The sequence below is a fragment of the Periophthalmus magnuspinnatus genome, chromosome 3 (genome assembly GCF_009829125.3).
Source record: "Periophthalmus magnuspinnatus isolate fPerMag1 chromosome 3, fPerMag1.2.pri, whole genome shotgun sequence".
Lineage (NCBI taxonomy): Eukaryota > Metazoa > Chordata > Actinopteri > Gobiiformes > Gobiidae > Periophthalmus > Periophthalmus magnuspinnatus.
In genome coordinates, this window is record NC_047128.1 from 18,324,738 (window position 1) to 18,351,802 (window position 27,065).

General features: G+C 38.5%; 2 protein-coding genes across 2 annotated transcripts; one reads left to right on the forward strand and one right to left on the reverse strand.

Annotated features, from left to right (window-relative positions):
• Nucleotides 1-378: 378 nt before the first annotated feature.
• Nucleotides 379-21,012, forward strand: cfap70 (cilia and flagella associated protein 70). The gene is made up of 27 exons (XM_055229854.1): nt 379-453; nt 1,614-1,797; nt 3,039-3,134; nt 3,209-3,288; nt 4,772-4,960; nt 6,154-6,336; nt 7,042-7,136; nt 7,860-7,917; nt 8,017-8,157; nt 9,894-10,004; nt 10,651-10,731; nt 10,812-10,903; nt 10,988-11,048; nt 12,037-12,216; nt 12,583-12,714; nt 12,808-12,933; nt 14,167-14,300; nt 14,378-14,493; nt 15,117-15,320; nt 16,448-16,572; nt 17,943-18,095; nt 18,567-18,728; nt 19,511-19,600; nt 19,697-19,798; nt 19,983-20,030; nt 20,097-20,201; nt 20,866-21,012. The coding sequence occupies exons 1-26, from the start codon at nt 379-381 to the stop codon at nt 20,196-20,198; spliced, it is 3,120 nt and encodes a 1,039-aa protein (XP_055085829.1). The 3' UTR covers nt 20,199-20,201; nt 20,866-21,012.
• On the reverse strand, nt 20,872-27,065 carry LOC117393843 (transmembrane protein 138-like). The gene is made up of 6 exons (XM_033991852.2): nt 27,042-27,065; nt 25,402-25,584; nt 23,984-24,235; nt 22,523-22,694; nt 22,375-22,450; nt 20,872-21,014 (listed from the first exon to the last, which is right to left on the reverse strand). The coding sequence occupies exons 3-6, from the start codon at nt 24,067-24,069 to the stop codon at nt 20,872-20,874; spliced, it is 477 nt and encodes a 158-aa protein (XP_033847743.1). The 5' UTR covers nt 24,070-24,235; nt 25,402-25,584; nt 27,042-27,065.

Sequence of the window (27,065 nt, forward strand, 5' to 3'; positions counted from 1 at the left end):
GCATACAAGCTCATAGTCCACACACACCACTGCATGGGGGAGAACGCTAACGAGTAGTGCAATATGCTTATTAAGATTTGATTTACTTATTTAAATTTTTTTCCAATGCACTCTAGAATAGAGCAGTAGTCTATATTGTGGTGCACACATTTTCCATAACATGCCAACTATAATTCGAGACTGAAACTAAAGAATCAAACGTTCACTAAACATTTAACAGTGAACTGCTGCCCTCTTGTGGGAAGTCAAAACATTCCTGACTCTCCTGAACGCACCAGGAGTCTTCTGTTTCCATGGATACGGACTCGCGGTGGAAAGCTAACCTAAACTGGCTAGATCGTTTTAAAATTACACTTAACAGGTACAGCATTTTGCGGTATGGATGTGCCCCAAACCCCCGCAAAAGTCCTCCCGCACACTGTGACCGTGACGGTGGAGCGGGGGAACAGACTGGTATGTTTTTACACGGTTTATCCAGCTCTGAACACTGCTATAAACAACATATTTTCTCATTTGATTGTTTTAACGTTACCCTCGTTGGTTTTAAGTAGCAGCTAACCATTCAAGTCGTTTTACCTCCTGTTTTAGGCTGTTTTAATCTCCATATAATATACTGCTGTGATGAAAGCAGAGGTGGGTACTCAGTTACTCTTCCCACCTCTGAATAAAAGTTAGCAATCAAGTTGTGGAAGCAAAAAACACAAACTGAATGTTAGTTATAGCTGACAAGGCAAGTTTATTTGTATAGCACAATTCGTACACAAGGTAATTCAAAGTGATTTACAGAATAAGAAAGGCATTGAAATCACAATAGAGCAAATCAAAACATAAATAATCACAAATAATCATCATAAAATTAACATTAAAGGAGAAAAGTTCAGAATAAAATCCTTTCAGCCATAGCTGCTAAATTAGCTAGCTTAATTAATATTATATTGACTTAATGTTAAAGGTTCACCATGTAACTTTTTTGGTGATAGAGATGTTATTACTTTGCTTGATTGTTCCACAGTATGGCATTACGAGCTTTTATTTTGCATTTATTGTATTGCTAAGTTTCAGATGACATCACAACCTAGATAGAGGGAGTCAGACACAGTAAAATGCTTCACATGCTTCGTGCTTCACAGCAAAAAGGTTCCGGGTTGAATTCACTTTTTGTTTGGAGTTTGCATGTTCTCCCTGGTTTTCTCCAGGTACTGTAGTTTTTCTCATCAACCCAAAACATGCACAAAAAGTCAAATCCTCCAGCTGAGGTAATCTTGACCAAGATTAGCTCAAGTTCATGGAGATGGGTCTGCACTGTGGTGCTCACTACTCCTGAGGAGATGCCCTGGCTGCACTGAAGGATGGGTCAAAGAGGACAAATTGACCTACGGGGACAATAAAGTGTACCTTAACCTTAATATAAATGATCAGATTCAAGTTTGTAAATGTAAGGTGATTTTATTTAGAACATTTCTAAATACTAGAAATATGAACTCACAGTGCATTATCATAACATTGCAGTGTACCAATTTGTCTTCTGTCACCTCCCAAAAACGTGTGACCTCTTATGTAATTTTTCTATGCTCTTTGTCTTATTTATTAAATTTTTTTGCATTTGCATTTAGCAAGGGCGTAAGGCAGAGTTCCAGAGTTTTGTGAAGGTGGAGGTGGATGGGACTGTGTTGGGGGAGTCAGAGAAGAGGGTGCGGCACCTGTCTGAGACTTGCTTTAACTATGAGTTCAGCTGCAGCTTCCAGTGCGCCAGAGACCCCCAGGCCATTGCTGAGCTGGCCAGGAAACTTGGCATAGGTACAGACAATAAAGCTTTTACAGTTTTGTCAACAGTGCCTTCTAAAACTCACTACTTGATGCAGAACAATACATTTTAGACAATAGAATGTAATTTTAATTTCTTAAATATAACCATGTTCTAAACTAGTTTGTAATTTTCAAGCATTGTGATTGAGATTAGATTTGCAATTTAGTTCACATTCTAAGCACATCAAAAAAAAAAAAAAAAAAAAAAAAATAGACAAAAAAGATTGAAATTTGACCTGACAAACTAATAATAACTAAGTAGTAGTAGTAGTAGTAGTAGTAGTAGTAGTAGTAGTAAAGAACTAACTGAGGGATTTTATAAAATCTTTGTACAGATCTTAACCAAATGGTTGTTAGTTTTGATGCAGAATAAGATTGGATATTTTGATGTTTGTGGAGAAAATAATAGTCCTTATAAAACTGCAATCTTTGTGATTTGCTAACTGTCCATTCAGATTTGGATTTGATTGTGATTAACCTTGCCATAAGATTGCTAACTCTATAGTTTAGATCTGTACAAACATATTCTAAAATGTCATATTTAGAATGTGATGTAATATTTGGTGTGTGATATTATAATGTGACGTTATATCAGAATGTGACGTCACTTTGGAATGTGATTTCATTTTGGAATTTTGTTTCATTTTATGATGTCCTGTAGTTTACTCCTGTACAAACATGTTCTGAAATATGATTTTTGACATCATTTTCATTGAGTTATTGTCCCGGTCAATGTGACCAACAAAAAGAGTCTAGCATAACCTTTGATTGGAATGCGATGACACATTGAAACCTGAAGTCATTTCAGAATGTGAGGTCATATCAGAATATGATGTCATTTTGTAAAGTATTGTCATTTCTGAATGTAATGTCAGATCAGAATAGATATAATGAAACTTTATTAATCCCAAAGGAAATTTCAATGTTCCATATGGTCAATGTTCCTTTTACAAGTAAAATGTCATATTAGAATGTGATGCCATTTTGGAATGTGATGTCATAGTCCCGGTTTATACTCTAAACCAGGACTACACAAGGACTAACAAAATGGAGATCAATGGAACCCTCTAAACCATCAGCGAGTACACACGAGTTCTAACAGTTTGAATACCAATGTTCAAGCATTTCAATATTGATAGAATACAGTAAATAGCTCTTTACACAGATTCTTTATACAGTATTTTGCCAAATTAATGACCTACCATATATTTGTTTTGTTTTATTGTTTCCAGTGACAGTGTTAGACTTCTTGCCTGAGGAGAAGAAAGCCGATACCAGGACTGTAGTACTGGGCCAGGCTGTGCTGGACTTTCTGCCGCTTCTACATGGTGAAAACATATACATTTTTGTGTGGGGGGGGGCACAAGTGGCACTGATATTTTGTTGTCTGCTTGTTTTTCAGGCCAGACCAGTTTCTCATCCAGAGTGCCTCTTTATTCAGCTGCTGCCATTCAAACCAAAACCCAAGATAACAACAACAAGGCTCTTATTGTAATTATAAGTCGTATATTTTAACCACTATTCTACTTATGGTTGTTATGTAAGGATGAAATTAAATAAGTTGCGTTCATGTTCACAATAGATATAATATTTTGTTTTAAATAGTAAATTACTATGACAATGGTCCTATATTCTCATCATTCCAAAATCCATGAATATAGTTGCTTGCCTTGTAGGCCCATAGGTTCCACTCTCAATCTGAACCTAATCGCAACTTATTGAACATGCTGTATTGTCAAACAACCTTATTTGTTAGTAAATCATGAAGAATAGCATCAGAGAGAGTTTGAATATTTGATAAGATTTCTCCTGACTAAATGTTGTGCAGTCACAGAGCAGTCAGAATACAGGAGCTTCCAAAGAGAATGAGATGGTCAGGAAGGCTGTATTCCAGTGGAAGTTAATTAAGGTAGCACAACATTCTGTCCATCTTTACTTGTTTCAAAAGACATATTAAGACTTTTTAGTCCACACATGATTTAAAGGTGACATATTGTGTTAGATCAAGTTTCATAAGCTTTGTTATAATGGTGTAGTGTTGTCATGATACTGAAATTTTAATTTTAAACTCGATTTCAATAGTAAAGAAATGATTCAATACTCGATACGGATGTTGATATCCAGATGGTCATCATCTAATTTTCAACATAAAATAGTATGTTTATTATACCATGTGGTCTGACACTAGTTCTGATAAGACCCAGGATGAAACTTTATCCAGTTATGTGATTTTATTTTTCAGTATTGATACTTACTTAAATGAGTATCTAGTTACAATATTAGTTTTAGAATCGATTAGTATTTGATTTTTGGTACGTTTGGCAAACCTATAATGGTGTTCCCTTATTGATGACTTACTCAGAGTTATATTTTTGATTGATTCATGCATGTTTTAGTAATCCTGTATTGTTCTGCTATTGAGTCATGAGGCTAAGAGAATTCCTGTTTTCACCTACTCCATAGCTCCACCCATTGCTCTGTACTTATTTGTGATTATTAAAAAAAAAAAAAAAAAATCATACTCCAGGTCAAATCTGAAGGTTTCAGAAATGTCAGATTGCTCAAAATGTATTGGTCACTATGAAGAGGTGGGGCCTATCAGTTCTAAAGTTTTGAACAGAAAGTCAGTGAACGTATTTTCTCAACTAAGCTGTTTTAGATCAATATTGGAGTTTACAGTGAACTAAATCTAAAGTAATCATTGATCTGATTATATTTCAATACTAAATACCAAAAAAAGCATAATATTCCTTCTTTAGCCCAACTGGTATTTTCTTATTTTCTTAAATTGAGTCATATTACATATACACTTAATGAAATGCAAATTTCATAAACAGCTTGGATCATGTCCCTATTAGTCAGCAAAAACTGAATGAATATCAGTGTAATTAAAATGTACAAGAATTTTTCCTCAATAATTATAACAGTGATTCCAGTCATTAACATTGACTGTTGTGTGTTGCAGCCCACTGTGGACGTGGTAGTGCATGTATCAGAAGCTCTGGTGTCTGCAGATGCCCTGTCCTTCTGTAACCTGCTGAGGGTTACTGTAGAGACGGCCTTCTCTGTCCCGGAGTCCTGGACCCTACCCTCTGGTTCCTCCCCCACTGCCAGCTCTTACACTGCGGCCCTGGAGGTCCCTCTCACGGCTGAGGTTACATTCAAAAACACTATAATATCTATGATGCACATATTTAAGGTGCTGTACCCATAGACTATGTATACATGGATATTGCAAGCCCACTAGTTACCGCGTTCCAAATAGGAAGTGGCCATGGGCACAAAGTGTTTCCAGTTCACATTCTATTGAATTTTTAAAAACTATGTTAAAAACATGAAAAACAGAACTAGTTCATTTTAAACAGTTTGCAGTCGTCCAAAGATATTCTTCTCATGCATTCCGAGCATCCTAATTATTCACCACAATGAGTTTATAAGCGCTTTTCACACACCTCATGCAGTAAAGCTAACAACAGCTAGCGTGCTAACACACAACAATAGAACTCTTTATAATTGGAAGCAGACAGCACACAGAAGTCACATTTGACATCAGGAGCTGCTTATACACTATATCAGTGTTGGGGCAAGACAAATTTTGCCAAAAAAAAAAAAATCAGGTACACACTCTTTAATTTCTTCTAGTTGTTTCCAATAATTCTTTTTTTTTTTTTTTTTAAAGTAAATGTAAAGTACAGATAATAAAAGTAAAGTACAGATATCTTAAAGTTTTACATAAGTGGAATACTTATATTCAGCGATACTGGTTGTACTTACTTTTCACATACTTACTTTTGAGTTGAAAGGCAAAGCTCTCTATTTACCGGTCAATCTAAGTTCCTACTCCCCACCTATGGTCCTGAGCTTCGGGTAACGAACGAACAAGATTGTGGATACAAGCAGTCAAAATGAGCTTCCTCTGCAGGGTGACTGGGCGCTCCTTTAGAGATAGGGTGGGGAGCTCAGTCACATGGGACGAGCTTGGAGTAGAGTTGCCACTCCTCCATCTTGAGAGGAGACAGCTGAGGTGGCTTGGACATTTTTTCCGGATGCCTCCTGGATGCCTCCCTAGGAAGGTGTTCCGGACATGGAGGGACTATGACTCTCAGCTGGCCTGGGAACGTCTTGGGGTCTCGCCGGGGAGCTGGAGGAAGTGTCTGGGGTGAGGGAAGTCTGGGAATCCCTGCTTAGACTGCTGCCCTACGACCCGGCCCCAGATAAGTGGAAGAAAATGGATGAATAGAGGCCTAATCAAATGATCGGGAATACAATTTTGGCACACTTAATACCTAGCTGTTAGTTGTAGATAGTCTTCATTATTTGGCATTATATATGCTGTGTGATTTTCAGAAAAATCAGATGTTGGTTTTCTGTGATGGGACGCTCAAAGCTGGAGGGGTGAGAGAGGAGAGGGGTCGGCAGAAAAAGAGACCCTTCCTGCCTCAGCTGCTGCCTGCAAACACCGTGGTGCCTGGAGCCTTTATGGAGCTGGAGTCTGTCGAGAATGAAAATGGGGAACTGATGGGCAAGGAGGTAAAACCAGTAACCACCCATTACTCGTTACTACTCAAAAATACTTTACAATCATGTACTCAAGTAAGATTACTGAAGTAGAAGAACAAAGTTTACTCTGAGGAAGAAAGAGTAAAAAATGATTTGGGAAAATCACTACTCAAGTAAGAATAACATCTGATTTATAATTTGAAGGACAAAACAGTAAATAATGCACAAAATCTAGTAAAGGTAAAGGATAGATACAAAAATTTGAAAAAAAACTATGTGTGAATTAGCAGAACAAGAAACACTAATGTTCAAATCAATTATCATCGTCATTAAGATTTTATAACTTGTAGACTTACTAACAGCGGGAAGAGTAACCACAACTTTTACTCAAGTACGTGTACTGTTACATCAATAAAAACTCAAGCAGGAGTAAAAGTATGCTGTTAGAAAAAGTACACTGAAAAGTACATTTTCTTTAAAGAGGGGGTATTATCAATATTTACTTTTTGGAGCTTTTTACCATAGTAAAACATCATCAAATCCTGGTTAGCAATACTGTCCAATGCTTAGCCCACAACCTACATTACCCATAGAAGTGGAATACCCCCTCTTGAAAAAGTTACTCAAGTAAATGTAACAGATTAGATGTAACTGAGTACTACCCACCTCTGATCATGTACACCAGAATATTAATATTAAGGACTGTGTCATATGAGCCTCTTTCCATTGCCACAGGATCTGTCATTCCGCAAAGAGGCGGAAACCAAAAAGAACCGAGTGAGCTGGGATGTGGAGATGTGTTGCTTTCTCAACAGAGAGGCCACAAACAGGTCAGAGTGGAATCTAACCATATCACAAACTGTGAAATTGTGTTCTATCTGTTATTCCATAGCTGATGTGATCAATATTCCTTAGCGGTGTGGTGCTAACTATAGGCCATATACCAGGTAAGTGGCAGTTTCTGGGGAAAAGTTGAAGAAAAATATAATACAGGAAGCAGCAATGAGTTCTAAAACAGAATCCCTCTTTGTCATCAACATGGAAAATTCCATGTTTTTGTCATCAACATGGAAAATTCCATCCAAAATACAGAGACAATTTTATGACAGATTTAACATTGATTTACCAAGATAAATGTGCTGTCATCTACTTTTATTTCCCTAATCATAACTACTGTGCAATTTAGACAAGTTTTTAGCCCATGTTTACATTACGGTATTCTCGGTAACAATTATGGAATTACCTCTACGCATGTCACAACACGGAGTTCAACCAGGAATTGATACTTTGCAGTGACATCATATTGCAGGTGTTCTACATGTATATCTATGATGGAATGTTCAGTAGTTACCATGGAGACTCAATGCACACATTAGTAGTCACTGTCAAAAACTATAGACTGAAAACTCAAGTAAAAATCCAAAATGGATTTAGTCAGCTATCATAGTATGGACTAATGTTAACTAACTAAACAACTTTAGATAATAAAAAAAAAACTTCTTATTTGTACTTACTTTATGAAACTTTTTTTTAAATTTTGATATGTAATCTAGGTTGCGTGAGACAATCACCAAATGCAAACTGTGGCCACTGGAGATCATGAGGTCAATGGTTGGTACTAAAACAGTAAAAAGGCTTATTATTACATATTATTTATTTGTTACCCCTCTCCGATCAAATTTGAATCTGCCTTGTGTCTCTGTGCTGCAGCAGCCCTTGGAGGAGACCTCAGAGATCCCTTTTCATGGAGTGGCCTTTGTGGACATGACCCACCTGCTGTTCCCTGGAGCCACACGCATCAGAGGAGCCTACTGCATCCAGCCCTTCTCTGAAAGTCTGCTCTCACATAAGGTGCAACATGATAGTTTATGTTTGAGATCTGATTTACTACCTACTATCAATGAGCTTAGTTGACATTGCTCCTATCTGGTCTGGGTGGGTTTGGCAGTCTGGTTTCCCTCATTAATCAGGTGCTACACTGCGACTACCCACTGCAGCTACCCACTCCTGACAGGTTGCTCCAGCAGCCATGAAGAATGGGTCAAATGGAGAATGCAAATTACCCTATGGACGACATGAAAGTACCTCAAACGTTGTTTAACAAATGCAGCATAAATTATCATAAGTGATTGCAAAATGTGCCAATAAGCACAGTATAAACCAGTACTAAATGTTGGACTGTTGGATGTTGGACTCCGCCAGGGCTGCCCTTTGTCACCGGTTCTGTTCATTATATTTATGGACAGAATTTCTAGGTGCAGCCAGGGGCTGGAGGTGGTCTGGTTTGGGAACCACAGGATTTCATCTCTGCTGTTTGCGGATGATGTTGTCCTGATGGCTTCATCGAGCCAGGACCTGCAGCAGGCACTGGGGCGGTTTGCAGCCGAGTGTGAAGTGGCTGGGATGAGACTCATCTCCTCCAAATCCGAGGCCATGGTTCTCATCCGGAAAAAGGTGGTTTGCTCTCTCCGGGTGGGTGGTGAGTCTCTGCCCCAAGTGGAGGAGTTCAAGTATCTCGGGGTCTTGTTCACGAGTGAGGGAAGGATGGAGCGGGAGATTGACAAGCGGATCGGTGCAGCGTCTGCAGTGATGCGGTCGCTGTATCGGTCCGTTGTGGTGAAGAAGGAGCTGAGCCGGAAGGCAAAGCTCTCGATTTACTGGTCAATCTACGTTCCTACCCTCACCTATGGTCATGAGCTCTGGGTAATGACCGAAAGGACAAGGTCGCGGATACAAGCGGCCGAAATGGGTTTCCTCCACAGAGTGGCTGGGCGCACCCTTAGGGATAGGGTGAGGAGCTCAGTCACACAGGAGGAGCTTGGAGTAGAGCCGCTGCTCCTACACGTTGAGAGGAGCCAGCTGAGGTGCCTCGGGCATCTGCTCAGGATGCTTCCTGGACGCCTCCCTAGGGAGGTGTTCTGGGCATGTCCCACCGGGAGGAGGCCCCGGGGAAGACCCAGGACACGCTGGAGGGACTATGTCTCTCGGCTGGCCTGGGAACGCCTTGGGATCCCACCGGAGGAGCTGGAGGACGTGTCTGGGGTGAGGGAAGTTTGGGAGTCCCTGCTTAGACTGCTGCCCCCGCGACCCGGCTTCGGATAAGCGGAAGAAAATGGATGGATGGATAATATGTCTACACCTCCAAAGCTCAAAATGCTCTGTTCCATTTTCTGATGTCATGCAGTGGTAGTTTTCAACTTAAAGCCTACCTTTTATATTTAGTTCAGTAGAGATTGGCAATTCCAGGTCTGAAATCATCCAAACGATTCTAGTGAAGGTGTATGGAGTTTAAAAACACAGTGGAGTGCTTTTTGTATTACTATATGACATCAAAAGGTGGAACAGAAAAACTCAGCCTAAATATGATTTGCAATTCCAGGGTTGAAAATCATCCAAATGATTCTAATGAAAGCGTGTTGAGCTTAAAAACACAGTGGAGCATTTCCGGTGTTACCACATTCCATGTATGTTTTTAATGAGCAAACATTATTACATAGATCAGAAAATAGCTTAATATGGGCCTTTTAAAAAAGACAGACCTAAACAATATATATGTACAGTCAGTGTATTTGTGATTTGTGTTTAAGGCCAAGCGAAGTGTGAGTGTGTTAAAGGAGTATACCAAAGATGTGGCTGTTGCAGCTCGATGTTCCTCTGCAGCTGACAAGAAGGCTGCAGGCAAGGGCTCTGCCAAGAAGGTCAGGCACTCCAACTGCTGTGATTTTACATACAGGCTATTGATACTTTGCAGTGACATCATACTGAAGGGTTCTGCATGTATGTCTATGATGGAATGTTCAGCAGATACCATGGTAAAACAGTAACAAAACATTGTCATGGTAACACTGTCAAAAAAGATTCAGACGCTTTCAAATAGATGATCTAAAAACTTAAGTAAAAATGCAAAATGGATTTAAACAACACATTTCCAGGTGCCTATGATCAATTAACTCCTTTGTGTGTTTGATTTTCAACCAAAAGATGAAACAGACTAATTGAAAAAAACAGTTAGCTACTATTAGTTAATTTGTGATTGTAATTTTATGTGTGAGAGACTTGTTTAACAGCACAAATCGTCTCAACTATTGTAGTTCCAACTAACTAACTTTCTGGTTTGTGTAAAAACAAAGCTTAGAATAAAGTCTAACTTGAGTAACAGAGCCTCAGACAGCAGAGCTTCTGTTAGCATTACACCCTCAGGGAATGTTGATGACATCAGCTGCAAAGTATCAATATGTCATTATAAAGGTGGAATTTTGAACTCCTAAGTAGTTCAAACCAAATACAGTATCAGATGAAGAGATTCGACTCCTCTGCATTATAATGAATCAGACTTTTTTATAGCCTGTTGTGAAAATGAATCGAACTGATGCTGTGACTGAAATTATGTCTGAAATGGAACAAGCTGTCAACACACAAGGAAATGTAAGACTTTAATCTCCAAATAAAATATAAATTTGGCACTATATGCCATTGTTGATCTTTTTATGAAATCCCATATGCAGTTATATGTAGAGGCCAGGACGTATATTATGATTGAGATTTCTCTGGAGAAGCCGTTAATCCCCAAAACTCCCCCTGAGGAGCTGTCCAGAAGGTAAAGGACCCAGAATAGATAAACAACAATGTCTAAGGACAGCTATGATTGACAGCCCTTATACTGACTTTTTTGTGTCTACAGAGTGATGGCACTGATCCCTCCTAAACCTCCTCTCCCTAAAGGACCCACCAAAGCTCAAAGGGTAAAAATACTGTAGTATTTCGTATATTTTTGTTTAGTGCTGTTTTGTTAGAAAGAGTTCTGCTTAATGTGCTGCAAGACAAAATAGCTGTGAATTCAAAGTCTCAATTCTGAACCATGTTTTATGCTTCATCATCATGTGACTTAAAGTTGCACCATGTATTTTTTCTAGTAGAGATATCTGCCACCTGCTCGTCTTCATAGAGGTGTTATTGGTTTGCCTGAAATACTTCACTGTATGGCACCCTCCAACAGAAAAGTTGGAGAAGGCCACATAGTGTACCTTTAAAGCAGCCACAGTGTGGACCTATTGTACAAAATCAATCTTTTTAACCATGTTTTTAACCATGATTCACGCATGTTTGAGTAGCTGTTATAGTCTTATTTTCAAGACGTCAATGCTCTGATCAACCCCCACTTTCACCACCACCAATATACGGCCACTGCTCTGCACTTACTTCCTTCTCCAATTTGATTCTCTTGATCAGTGATACGTGTAGGATTCAGCAGCGTTGCATATTCATTTTGTTACAAATGAAAAAAATTGCTGCTCATTAGTGTGATGTGCAGCTATCCATTGGTGGTGCCAACAAGTCACAGTGGGAAGAGGGACCTAAACCCTATTTCAGAGTACTGTTATTTCAGAAAAAAAATGTTACTCAAGTAGGAGTAAAAGTGTGCTAGAAAAGTACTCTGAAAAGTACATGTATTATAGTAAATGTAACTGAGTACTACCCACCTTTGCTGCAGTGTTTTCATAGAAATAGTAAAAGTTGAACCCAGATGCAATTAGTAACCAGTAGTCGCTTATATGTAATCTCCAGACCTGTCAACATATGTACACTTATACGCTGTTGAGGGTCAACTGTTTATGCATAAAAAGAACTAACAGAAGAATAGATATGATGACCCCAAAGCGTCATTCATCACAGTAGATGATTTGACTTAATACAAATACATATTCTCACGATGTACATCTATTTTTAAAGGCCGTGCAGAGCTACCATGAACAGGTTGCAAACGTGGTCAGCCAAGTTTGTGAGCAGGTGGAAGAGCTGTACTGTTGTGACTGTTCACTGACAGAGATAAACCGTGAACACATGAAGGCCGAGGTGATGGGCGAGCTCAACATGTCCGGCAGATACTTTGCTTTCAAAGAACAGCTAAAGGTATTGTTTTATTTTAAAAGAGACATGTTATGCAAAATTAACTCTTTAGAGGTTTTTATAATATTGTAATTATGCAAGTATTTATTTTTGCTGCACACTGGTTTCTACTTTCTTGTATTAGAAATTGAAAACAAAATCAAAAATGCCTATGCATAATTAAAACCTTCACTGGAGATAATTTCATTGCAAAATATGACAATCTATTAGCTGTCTTACTACTACTGCCACTCCTGCTGCTGCTACTAATATTTTCTCCTCACATTGTTACTAACAGGGTGACAGACCCAGTTTCTGTTACACATTTTTTAAAGTTATAAACAAGGAAAATGACACAATAACATTTTCATATCTGTTGTTAACTCTTAGCATGCTGTTGTGAGGATTGTTCGTGATAAAATGCAGAGGACTGAATCCATCACTAATCCTAGACAGCGTCAGGAGTTTGTCAGTAAACTGTATGTGTACCTGGTGGATGAAATGCACGTGGCTCTCAACAAGGTGGTAGGAATAGCACTGAGCAAGATAACCGTACATATGTAAGTTTTCTATTTACATTGTTATTGTTATTATTATTATTATTTATTTTTTCAGATTTACTCAGATGAAATACATGACGAGACAGAAGGCTTTCATTTGAGTCAGGCCCAACTGAGACATTTTGCCAAAGAAGCTCAGAGTATTGGCGATTATGAGCAGTCTCTTGAATACTACCAAGAGGTACAGCTCAACACTATTTACACAGACCCAAGGTACATTATCATCAGGAAGTGTTATATCAATGCACTTGTGACATTGCTCTTTTTAAACTTCCTATATTATGCTAAATTGATGTTATAATGTTGTAACCTCCAAAAAACACACCTTGAGTTGTGTTTTGTTTCAATCACACATGTTTGATTAATCAAGCATTATTTATCTGTCTACATCTCCAAAGGTCAAAATGCTCTGTTCCTCCTTGTGATGTCATGAAGTGGTAGTTTTCAAATTAACAGCTACCTTTTATCTTTTGTTTAGTAGAGACTGAAATTGCAGGGCTGAAATTATCCAAATGATTCTAGTGAAGGTGTATGGAGTTTAAAAACACAGTGGAGCACTTCTTACTATATGACATCAAAAGGTGGATATTTCCTGTTTGAGAGGATGGGGTGTGTGTGTTAAAAATGTCAATAAACCAAACACAATTCCAGTTATGTTTTTGATGAGGATACAACATTATAACATAGATCATCATATAATATTGTCCCTTTAACCATTTTGCTGTCAAAATAGAATGATTTATTGAACTAGTATGTCACATGATTACACAAAAACTACTCAAGTACTGAGTACTTTATTACAATGTAACAGTATAAAACCTTAGCCATTTTAAATTTCAGTAATTAGCAAATCTCAAACACTACACTTATATTCCCACTGGATTGTGTAACTATAAAACCTGTTAACTTAAGCCCACCACACACTACAGGTTTTTTTTTGTTCTTAAACGATTTTTAAATCTGCGAGAAAAAATGCAGACCACAGACATGAGGAGAACTGGATGAGATTTTAGACCACACCACAACCTATGTGATGTCTCTTTCACCTCTGTGTGTCTGTCATTCTGTCTGCTCCTGACGCTCTGTTTTATTGGCTAGTGGTGATGTTTTGTGGTTATGTTATGAAAGAGCACCTCAGAATTGCACACGGCACCACACACGGCAGAGCACAGCAGATTAAAAATCGCATACAAAATCCAAGGTCACGCCTCCTCGAAATCAGGGGAAAAAAAGAAAATTGGGGCCTAAATTTAGTAAATTATCCTATAATGTGGGGCAGGTTTTACATTTTCTAAAGGTGTAAGTGATGGTTAGAGCATGTCTCTCTTAAGTGAATAGTATATTGCCATAAAATTGTCATAAAAATTTGTGTATTGTACATTTTAACTTTATTAATTTCTGTCTGCATTTGTAGCTTTTGGTAAGGAACCCTAGTGACCCTCTGAACAAGTTTGACTTAGGGAGCCACTACATGCTGACTGGAGACTATATGAAAGCTAAAGAGTATTACCATGATGCCGTAGCCACAGATCAGGCTCACCAGCCCAGGTGAATGACAATATGTTTGTTGTGAGTGTATTTGTTAGCACCGTTTCTTCATAACCCTCTCTGTGGTCTTCTCCCAGTCTGATCATGTGTGGGGTCTTGGCTATCATGTCTGAGCAGTATACAGAGGCACAGACTTTCCTGGAACATGCAGCTACACTGGAGAGCTATGGTGTGGAGGCCTGGACTTTACTAGGTTAGTGAGTGCTCAAATTCAACTGTGCTAAAATAGTGTATATTTGATCTACTCTACTTTACTTTTTGGGATGACAAAATATTACTTTTTTATACCCTTTTTTGATGATTGTGTTAATAAATTGCATCATTATGAGTAAAGATTGTAAAGCTGTTAGATGTTTTAAAATGTATACTATTTGCTCAATAACACCCAAAGCACATTATTCGTTCACTCTGCACTCAGTGGTCATGAACTTCTATTGTAACCACAGCTGCCCTGGGACAGACTAATAGAAGGCAGGCTGCTAATCTGTGCCATCGGCCCTTTCTGACTACCACCAACACTCACATACACATTTGTAGTAAAGCCACTGCCCCACAAGTACGGACCAGATACAACCCTGCTTAGCTTCAGACAAAATTAGGCATTGTTAAAAGGGTAAGACCTAAAATACTGACAAAATATTTGGTGGTTTGTCACAAAAGTGTTGTGTTCAAATCATCTCCAAAATTATAGAACAGAAAGTAAAAGCACATTTTTTTCAGAATGCCAGAAAGAAACTGTATTTTACTAGGAGTTTTCTCTTAAGTTGTAGCTGAACTAAAACTCTCTCTGAACTACATCTCTCTGTGTACTTGTAGGCCTACTTCACCAAAGTCAGGAGGATGAGGTTCTGTGTGAGAGGGCTTTCCTGGAGGCCAACAAGCTCCTCAAAGCTAAAGGGGCCCCTAGGCTGAAGAATGTGCTGAAGGTCTGGTCTGAGCTGATGGAAAGGAGTGCAGAGGAGAAAGAGAAGTTGGGGACTCGGGCAACTCCACCTACACCTCAGGAAGAACACCAGCAAGGTCTGACTGGGAAAAAGAGACAACACATTTACAGAGAATTGTTACATCAAGTAGAAGTAAAATGTAGCTGTAAATGAGTCAAGGGTATGCAGATATTTGGGTGTTTGGAAGTGATGTTTTAAGGCCTGTTTCCACCTGCCCTACTCAGCCCTACTCTACTGTACTTGGCCCTGCTTAGCCGGGTTGTGCTTGCATTGTGCTCAGACTGTGGAGTCAAAATCAGCCAAACGACTCTAGTTGCGACTCTTTTGGGGGCAGCCCCTTGAAACTCATTGACACATGTTGAATTTTGCCAAAAGTTACATTTTTTGACACCCCACCTGAACACTTGAAGCGTGTTGTGGAAATGTTGGGCGTGTAATGTAGAGGTGTGTCCCCCATAGACTTTGCATGTAAACCCAACGCCCCTGATGCCACTGACACCACTGTCTGAACACTGCATTACTCTGTAGAAACTGAAAGTGGCCACAACAAATCAGTTGGTGGTTCTCAAATTCAAGAACGTGATGATGTCATACTCCCAGACGGTCATCAGATAACTTCCTTTGTTGATTACATTACTTTGCCATGAAATATCCACAATTCACAAATGTTTAACCTAAGCTATAGTGACTAGACCTATTAACTCACTATAAAAATCTGCACTATATTTTAGCTACCCCCATCTGCATTAAATATCATGGGCCTATGGGATGTTGTGATATCATCTGAAACCTAGCAATATTCATTTAATCTCCATGGTAATCTTAGAAATTTGCCAGGACTCTGACTTATCATTTACCAGTTAGAACAGTTAGAACTTGCTTAGCCTGGTTAGAACCAGTAAGGAGGGCAAGTGAAAATGGGGTAGAGTAGAGCCAAGTAGTGGACTTTAGTGCTGCTCCAGTATTCAGACTGGGAACCCTGAAATCATGTGAAAATTCTAATATTTCTTAACAAAAAAATATTATTGAAGAAAATATATGACAAGTACAAGGAGTTAATGGTTTTATAAAACCAATATGTAGATCTACTAATGAGGAATAAGATAGAACATTCTATAACTATTTTTATGTCTAAGGGTTTTTTTAAACAAACAAAAACAAAACAAAACACTGAAACAAAACTAACTGAATACTTTTTTAAAGAATCCGAAAATGCAGACTCGAAGCACGAGGAAAAGAAGCATGAGGCAGAGGAGCAGAGAATCTTAAATAGAGCCAGCATTTACGCTGAGACGGTCAGCTTCCTGCTACAGAATTCTGCTCTACAGGTAAAGATTTAAGGTTCAAGGTTTGCACATGTGGCTCTATAATTAATCTTTAATAATGTCCAGTTGCCTCAGAATTCCCTCAGTGCCCCACATTGTCTTTGTATTAAAACATATAACTACGGTAACTAAATATAACAGATGGATAAAAGCAGAGTGTGCTTCATATTGAGCCCAATCTACTGTGGCGCATTGTGGATAATTTGAGGGCATATTTCCCGCTGTCCCCTAAACGCTCTATGTGTGAGAGATGTGTTTAGCCCACTCCTTAATAACATCTTCAATACACACCAAAACGAGAACCGGATGGACCCATATCGTTTCACCTCCCAGCTTTGACTCTCTCAGAACAGCTCAGACTAAGGGGAAACTCCTCTAAACATGGATCCACAGAAAACACTCCAACTGCACTGGTTTAACAAAGATTTAAAACATGAACACAACTCTTAATGCATTCTTATGCTTATACTGGGAAATGCAACCTCTGATTCAAGTATGACATCACATTCTAAAATTATATCACATTACAAAATGACATCAAATTATGAAATGACATGATGACATAATCCGAAATGACATATTTCAAAATGACATCACATTCCTGTATGACATCACACTCTGATATGACAGTGGCTCTAAAACTTTTCACATCAAGTACCTCGTAAGAAAGCATTAGGCTTTCCGAGTACCTCCGTATCTAAACCTGCATTATAACAAGACTATTTCAGGCCTAAATTAGTGCTAAATTAGGTGGAAAATTGGACTACATAATTGGTAAAGCACCTATACCCAAGAAACTACCCAAAAAGTAGGTACATTTTACTCAAAATTATGCAAATATTGGAACTGTAGAGGACCTCGCTCACCATCAAAAGGAACTTCCATATATGTACCACTGCAATCTGATTCTGGCATTGCGATATGACATCGTATTCTAATGACATCACATTCCAAAATGACAACAGCATTCTAATATGACATCACATTTTGATATGACATCACATCCTGAAATGACATTGCATTTCGAAATGATATCACATTCTGAAATGACATCCAAAATTCCATGATTCCAAAATGTCATCAAAATCTGATATGACATCAAATTCTGATCAGAGGTCAAGCTAGACTTTTTTCATATCTGAAGGAGTGGTACTTGTAGACTGGAAAGAGTAACCAAAACTTTTACTGTGACACATTAAAATATATTACTCAAGTGGGACTAAAAGTATGGTGTTTGAAAACCTCTCAAGTAGTACCTGTATCTATTTTTTTTCCAAAAGTTACTCAGGTAAATGAACATGAGTAAATGAGTACTAGCCACTTCTGATAATAATTGTGTACCATGGTGTGTATATTTGCATGTACATTTGTAGATGGCAGAGCGCGCATTGGCCCAGGAGCTGCTGTCTTCAGATGGAGGCCAATCTGTCTTTTACCTCCTTCATCTGGCCCGTCTCCACCTGCTCAGGAAGAACTACAGCAGTGCCTTAGCCAATCTGGAGGTGGTGCTGGATCACAACGATGAGGTCAGCTCATCAATCTAATAAGATCTCATTATACTTCCTGGGTCAGCTACACAAATTTGCCTGGGATCCAGAATACACATTTCTTCAATACTTTATGAAGTTATGACTCACCCCTCCGTATAAATAATACAGAGAAATATCAGTCTTGATTTGCCAGGCAAGTGTGTGTGTGTGTATATGTGTAGGGGTGTGTGTGTGTGTATATATATATATACATATACACACATATATATTTATCATTCATTTTATGCATTGCAAAACATGTTTTATTTATGTTTATGAAATAGGTTATTAATAAAAGGATAACTCTGGATTATCCTTTAATGTTATTGTGTCGAGTAGTTTGAAATTAACTTCTGTTGTAATTTTGTCTGTCCTATGTCACACTTGTGACATATGAGGACAGACACTGTGTTGGGGTAACAGATTCTAGTGTAAAACTGTGTAGAATGATGTCCCTCTCTCTCACAGAATGCCGAGGCATGGGCTCTGAAGGGCCACTGTCTCTTCCTGCAGGGCTCCCTCAACTCTGCTCAGGAGAGTTATGAGTGCAGCCTGAGCTTCCATCCGCCTCCAGAGAATCCTCACCTAGTGCTGCTGAGACTGGGGGACATCTGCCAGCAGGAGGGACAGGTCAACTCACACACAACTATGACTAGAACTTAAGATGGTAGTGTCAATTTGTGTTACACTGATTTTCAAATTATGATAAGTGGAAGTAGCTATTTAAATGTATCTAACTTGCTCCCAGCTCTCACAAACCCTTTGGCATATCACTAGTATCCACAGGTTTCACATGATTTTTTTTGGCCACTGTCACAACTTGAGAACAGCTTTTTCAGACAGAGAAGTGAAGCAGCCAATCAGCTCTCATCCCAAAGTGTCATATAGTGACTCACATGGCTCTTTCTTACAAGTTTGTATATAAAATGTTTTCTAATTAGATACAATAACAATAATACAACGATATGCTACATAATACACATTTTTCATTTATGTGAAATAAATTGTGTAGTTTAGCTCTATTTACATTGACTAAATGATTTTGTTGGGTCTGATGCTCAGTTCAGTTCAGTATTATCTGGTGTTGGACTCTTTGAATGCACTTTTGCCACCTATCCCTTCTGACAATTTGTCAGTCAAATCAAACTTTTCATACAAAAATGTAGGACAGGGTGCTTTACAGTCTTTTAAAAACAATCTCACATGCCCCTCCACCCAACCACCCTTTTCATAAACCTTTCTTACTTTACAAAAAATAACTTGACATTTAGTTCTAGCCATTAATTATGTATTATGTAGTTTTACTTTTTTATTATTGATCAAATGAAACACTGACTAAATAGATTGAAAAATATATTGCTAGGCAAAAAGTTAACACTGGACCATAACAGGACTTTGTATTGTGTCCTCAGTTTGAACAAGCCAAACTGGTCCATCTGCAGGCCTGTGAGCAGTCCCCATCCTGCCTCACCTGGCTGGGGTTAGGAGCTGCCTGTTATCGGGTAAATACAGATTACTACACGGTTATTAATAATACTTAGATATTTATAGTTTTTGTACTATGTGACCATCCTAAATGGTTCTGTTACTGTGTGTAGTTAGGGGAGCTGAGCCTGGCTGAAACTGCCCTGACTGAAGCCAACCACCTGAACAATCGGAACGCACAAGTGTGGGCCTACCTCTCCTTCATATGCCTCAAGGTGACCTAAGACTTTATATAAGAAAAAATATAGCAAATGTACTAACTAATATACTAACTAAGTACATTGTTTAATAGAGTAGTGGCTGTTGGGCTCAAATCTGACTCTAAGACACTTCTGATTGCTTATAGTGATTCTTCTAGTGGGATACTGAAGGTAAACTCTTGTCTTGATCTGTTTTCAGTCTGGGAGGCTTAAAGAAGCAGAGCAGTTTTATAAATATGCAGTGCAGGTGAGTTTGAAAAGTAAAGTTCATTATAATACCTTTTATATTCACTGTATTTATGTTGTGTTGCAGTTTAAACTCCAGAATGAAGATCTCATCAGAGAGTACACACAAATGTTTGACCAGGCCCGCTTCAGCTATTTGGACCACTGCTTTGAAGGAGCTGCCTCTTAACCAGTGTATATTTTGAGATATTAAAGATGTACTGTGTAACTTTTCTGGTGGAGGAGGGTCCATGACCTGCTTTCCTCCATGAATATTTTCTTTCTTTGCCAAGAATGTTCCAAGGTATAGTATCAAACTTATATCCATGGAAAGGTGACACCATAAATATAATGACAAAGATCAGTTTAATGCCATATTTGAAATATTCCAGGCAAAGCATTAACGTCTTCATGGAGAAAAGCAAGCAGCGGATTACTTAGCAGAAATGTTACGACTATGTATAATACTGACCTTTGCTGTTACAAAAATGCATTTTATTACATATTTGGTCAGGCTTTGAGCATAAAATATAAGTTTAATGGACAAAGACGTAGATGATAATCTGATTAATTTATCTGCATTAGCACGTTTATGCATTTCAACACATTATTCACAATCACTGCATAAAGAACAGTATTATAAGTCAGAAAATAAATCTCTACAAATGGCATTCAGTGACTCCAGTATTGAGTAATAAAGAAATGTAGTTTATCCAATACATTAATCCATGTTAAATGTTCAGTTTTAGTGTCTTATGAACTTTGGCATAGGCTGTTCACTTCCGCATTCGGCAAAACAAATCTTTCTCAATGAAGAGAATGAGCTCCAAACATTCAGTATTCATTGACATTGACAGTGTTTTTCAGTGCTGCTGGCTGTTCAAAAAGGAGCCCTGGTGTCTGACCCGAGTGAAAATATCCTGGAGCCAGGGTGAATCCTCGTAGAGCCGTGGGTCTCCCAGACACTCGGCCGTGCGTTTGTAGAAATAATAGTACAGCACTGAAGCTGGACATAAACATATGCACATCATCAGTTATACTATTATACAAAAACAATTAAAAACTCATTAGTCTTATTAAAATACCTTCTCTCACTTTGGACATGACTTCTGTACTGACATATTCATGAGAAATATTCAGATAAAACAAATGTTAAACTTGATCATTAAAGTTGCACTATGCAACTTTTCTGCTTTTCCTAACAAGTACAAGTCATGCTATACTGTGGAACATTTCAGGCATCTGAAGGTGGCAGATCCTCCACCAGAAAAGTCACATAGTGCACCTTTAATACAAGAGTCTTACAATACTGTTATTTTAGTGAGATCCTTTATCCTCAGTATACAAGGTGGAATATGGATCATCAAAGCTTACATAATAACTATAATGATAATAAATGATACCTTTCAGTCTCAGTGGGGCTTTTAAAATAAAGATTACAATAGTTAATTACCTGGTGTCTATCTTATGGGTGGGTCTAAATGCTAAGCAAACAGTAGCAGACATAACATAAACAGTCCGCGTCTTGATGTTAGACACTGGATCACCTCCTGCAAAAAATGCTAAACCATAAATCCTCTCATCTGCTTATGAGCTTATGAACGTGAATGAACTACACCCATACAGAGAGGAGATGGCAGCATTAGGCACACACACAAATGTACAACAAACAGGTTACAATTCATTTTAAATCAACAAATAAGAATGAACTATAATACAAATGATTACTTCTACTGCATAAAAATATTAACTTTTCCAGTAGCTCTGAAGCTGTAGAATTGTGTGATGTGAAAATGTCAGATGGAAGGCGGGGTAATGTTACTTTTACTGATTATTTGTTCCATATTGTTCCTGTGACTTAAGGTTAAGGGCACTATTGGTAATTTGTCTTCATAATGGATGTCACAGTCCAGCACCTGGTTAGAGTTACTGCATTGCTTTCTAAATCCTCCTAATGTAACCTATTTTCATCCTAGTGAAAAAATATAGATTTTATTTTTTTGTTTAATGTGGATAGGGTCAGTATTTGCAGTGTTAAACCAGGTGTGTTACTGAAGTTAGACTTAGTTTTGTTTTAACCCAATATGGCCAAAACAGCCGACCTGTTCTAGTTGGAACTTAAACAGGTGAGCTGATTTGTACTGTTAAACAAGTCCCCCTAACATTAACATTAGCTTTTTCAGTCACTCTCACCCTTTTTGTTGAACAGCAAAACACCTAAACAGACTCTATGGGCCTGTCACCTTACATTTTTTGGAAGATTTGTTTCCATGAATTTTACCCATACCCAGTTTGTTTTCATAGTTGAAAGTTTAAAAGCTCTTGACACTGTTGAGAGAACTTGAGAACCGGTACATGAAAATTACCTGTTCTGTGAAGCATAAACAGCACTTGCAGTCCGTCCGTCCAAATATATGTGTTAGTGTTAAACCAGCGTAGATTCTGGAGAAAAAAGACTGTTTAGAACATGTCACAGATCAGTTGAACGTATGCTAGCCTAATGTTAGCCTGTACCATGAGCCAGCAGTGTAGCGTGATACTGAAGGTCAAGTAAAGCACCGAGAGCATGAGCAGAGCCCGGAAACGCTCCAGTAACACAGACACCAGCCCCACTTGGAAGACGTATGTGTTAAACAGCATCAGCAGGATAATGATCAGGTTCAGCAGAATGGAGATGTCCTGGACACTGTGAGGCCAAAAGGACAGAAGAGGAGAGGTTTTCAGGGGACAAATTTTGTCAGATGTTGTACTTTTATGAGATTTTAAACATGTTTAACATTTCACTGCATCTTTAGTTTTCTCAAAGTTGTATTTTAATTGATTCATGCATGTTTGAGTAATCCTGTATTGCCCTGCATTTGAGGCCTGAGTGCTCAGAAAACATCTGTTTTCACCTACCCCTTGTCTCCGCCCACTGCTCTGTATCTACTTGTGTTTATTCTAAAAACTCAGACTCCACGTTTTGAACAGGAAGTCAATGGACCATTAAGTTTTTTTTACATCAATACTGCTGTTTACAATGAATACATGTTATATTTTTAATACTAAATTCCACAAAAAATACACAATATCTCTTCTGTAAAAGTGTTGGCAGAAGTGGGTAGTCAGTCAGTAAGAGTAAAAAAAGTATATGAAAATTCTATTCAAGTACTGAATAAATGTATATGTTTGAATGTAGCATCTGATTTATATTTTATTACTTAATGTGTTTCTTAATATTAAAATGATAGTATTGCTAAACTGTAAACAATATGTAGGAAATGACAAAGTTCAAATCTGTGAACTGGACAAATTGTCCAGTACAACAATTTGTCCAGTTGACAGATTTGAACTTCATCATTTGCTATGAATCAGACCTGGACGACTGAGGGTCTACACAGACACGTAAACAATACAGTAAATCAGATATTGAAATGAGATTTCAGATTTAAAAGAAATGTTTCACTTGTACTGTACACTTAGAGTGAATTAAAGTGGAGAGTCATTAAAGAGTCATTAAAGTGGGACTAAACAAACTCCTCCAACAACCGCATTTCAAGTAGAGCTGCTAAACTGGGCAGCACCTGGAGGACTAAAGAAAAAAGTGAGGGGGGAGGAACAGTGTGATTGGTCTATTGGTATCCACACTTCAGACTCTACTCCTGCAGCCAGGTGTTTGTTATTAGAAACACCTCTCTATAATCAGGACAGTCCTGTGTGATGTCATGTAGTACTTGAAATTACAGTAGACACTGGAGGCAAATGTACCTAGTTCATACTCAAATTGTCAAAAAGGACTAGGGACAGTAGACAGCTATTCAAACACTGTATATAGAGTTTAGTAGCAAAAAATGTTTTTGGTTCCAGTTTAATTATATCGATGTTAAAATGATATGACAAATCCAATCACAAAGTCTGTCTGAAATATATTAATCCAAAATGGTTCCGCTCTAGTTCAATAAACACATCTTGAGTGTGATGTGTAGTGTTCCTCACATAAAGAGCATGAGCTGGTTGGCGGGCTCATAGCGGATCAGTTCACCGCAGGAGTTGACAAACAGGTCGAAGCAGAGCAGGCTCATCTGAATACAGAGCACCACACAGTAGTTATTGGTCTGGAGCCTCTCGGGCCCATAGCCTGATGGGAGCCCGGGCTGGTGCTGAGCCCACTGGGGATCCACTGCTGCGCTGCTCCCTCACACACACACCATGGAAACATCAACCGTCTGCCAGTACACTCGAGCACTCCTGCACAGAGACACAAGAGTTGTTTCTTTTCATTTGCTGATTCTTGGTGTTTTGGTTTCAGATGAGATGACAATATTCTATAAGCCAATAATATTTAATACAGACATGGAGGAGCGAAAATGAATATCGGTGTTGTATTTTGTTGTAATACAGCAAGATCTAGGGTCTAGTCACTAATAGAAATTGTCAGGTTAATCATTTGTGCATCTACTTTTTTGATATTTCATGACATAGTGCATCACAACATTCTACAATCCCTATAGTTTAAAATTAAGATGGAGGACAGGTCAGAAACTTTATGGTGGAATTTGCTGTCAGATTACAGATTTGCTGACCTGGATTATGGTTTAATGTCTGTAATGACTGGGCTGTCTGAAACTATTCTGAAAAAAACATCACTTTTGTTTCTTTATGCTGACAGAAAGTATGGCCGCTATGAATGTCAGCAGAACCATAAATTTAATGTGTCAAGTTTGTGGAAGCAGCAAATTCTGATAAGTTTCAACATTAAAACAGTGAGTTATGTGGGTCACTGCCTTCCATCTAGACAAATAAACAGCTATTGTGATGTTACTGTCCTCATATTGTCCTCATATCCATTTATTACCCATCTGGTTTGGAGGATTTTTACTATTAAACTGACACAAATTATGACGTTAATGATCGGGCTGCGGGATCGGGCTGCGGGATCGGGCTGCGGGATCGGGCTGCGGGATCGGGACAATTAAGACAATCATCAAATTGCCAAGGCTACAATTATTTAGACGATGTCCTCGGCAAAGAGCAAAATATCCTTTTAGAAAAATCTTTTACCTGTAGATTAGATCAATGCAAACATTCTTTTATTAGTTTATCAGTTTGTATTTCAGTATTCTCTCAAATGTTGACGTCCACACGCTGAATCATAGTTTTTAAACATATATTGCAAATCTAATCCCAATCGTAGCACTTGTCTGAAAAATCACAGTTAGATTATTTTCCAAAATCGTGTTATTTCGTGTTATTTGATGACCTGACAAAACTCTGGGGACCCTCTACTATCTTTAGTGCTCTCCTAGGATTCCCCATTGCCCAAGTCAGGAGCTACTGTTCTAGAGCATGACCACGACCTATCGCTTCTCCTTTAATTGCTGTACTGCGACCAAAATAATCTATGGCATCTCTACCTGTTCCTTACAGGCTGGCCATGTCATCCTTCGGTTCATGTTCTGTTCACATTTGGCATCTTCAGCAGTGAGGATCACATTGTTGCAGGTCAGAACTCCATTTCAGACACATAAGGTTACCCCGCACAGCTAGCACCATCCTTAAAACGTGCAGTCAGGTTTCATTCATACCTCTTGGGTCAACTGATTCTATATAAAAAAAAAAACGAAAGAAAAAAAAAAGCATATTTAAATAACAAAAAACACACAAATGGATATCAACAAACTATAACAAACAACAAAACAAATAGCTGTGTGTCTAATTTAAAGGTACATTATGTAACTTTTTCTGGTGGAGGGTCAGCCACCTGCTTGTCTTCATGGAAATGCAATAGCTTAACTTTTCCTGGAATGTTCCACAGTATGGCATTAAATATATCTACTTCAGAGTTAACAAATTGTTTATGTAATGATTAGCCTTCCAGTTTATCTTGTATGTGCAGTGGAGTCCCTTGATTATCTCTCACCTCGCAAGTAGGAATTACCAGTTTGTGTGGCGTTCCAGAGGTTTTTTAACTTGGAGGTTACCTGGAATGCACCCCCCACCAGAAAAAAGTTACATAATGCACCTTTACCTTCCATAGTTCTATTGAACAATGTCCTAATCTCTTCCTGGTAAAATCTAAATGATTCATCCATCTTAGTTTCCCCTCTTGACTTGTTGATAGGATTTGATGGCTGGGTTCGTCTTCCAGCCCAGTCCATACACACAGGCTGGGATGGGTCCTGCTCTGACCTCTAGCCCGCTCCTGGACAAGTATAAATAGTGGTGCTTGGAGGTGGCAGGTGGATGGGAGATTAGGACTAATTCTCAGCATGGAGGTTTACGCACTCAAATTGTCTCACATTCTATCATCTCACGGGGGCACTGCAGAACTACAGGCTTTTTGTTATAAAAGGTTTCATATTTACAGTGTATTTACAGATTTAAATAGAGTGAAAAAGTGTGTCTTCATGTACACATAATCAAATAATCATAGTAGGTTTCAGATGATGTCACATTCTACAGGCAATAATGTTTAATACAGATGGGGAGCAGGTAAAATGAATTTAGCGGAAATGCAGATTTTTGTTGAAGGTCTAGTCACTATATAAAGGTGAAACATTGGGAAATCTGGCTCTTGCCCCGCGTCTGGGAGTATGACATAATCACATGGTAGAATCAAAACCACCAATAATCTACTGACACATTTCCACCAGCCTACTTTACTCAGTCCTGCTCTACTTGACCTGGTTGTGTTTCCATTACTCTCTAGAATCTGGTGCTGTGACTATGGAAACTGGCCAAAACAAATCAGTATCCATGGAAACTCCATGGTAACCAAGGATTCCGCTAACACTGCAACCAATCAGCAACAGTTTAGCACTCGCTTGGCCTAGTTGGAACCTGGACCAACTAGGTACTAAAAAAGTCTGGTACCTGGTCAAAAGAGCTAGTGGAAAAACTCCAAACTGGGGCAGAGTAGAGTAGGGTCAAGTAAGGCCAATGGGAACAAGCAATATTATATATCAGTACTAAAATGACGCATAGCCTAGAAGCCAATGTGTTACTTTACTACAGTTATTTCAAATATAAATGCAGAAAGAAGATAAAATCCTACCTGAGGAAAGCGTAGTATCAGAGG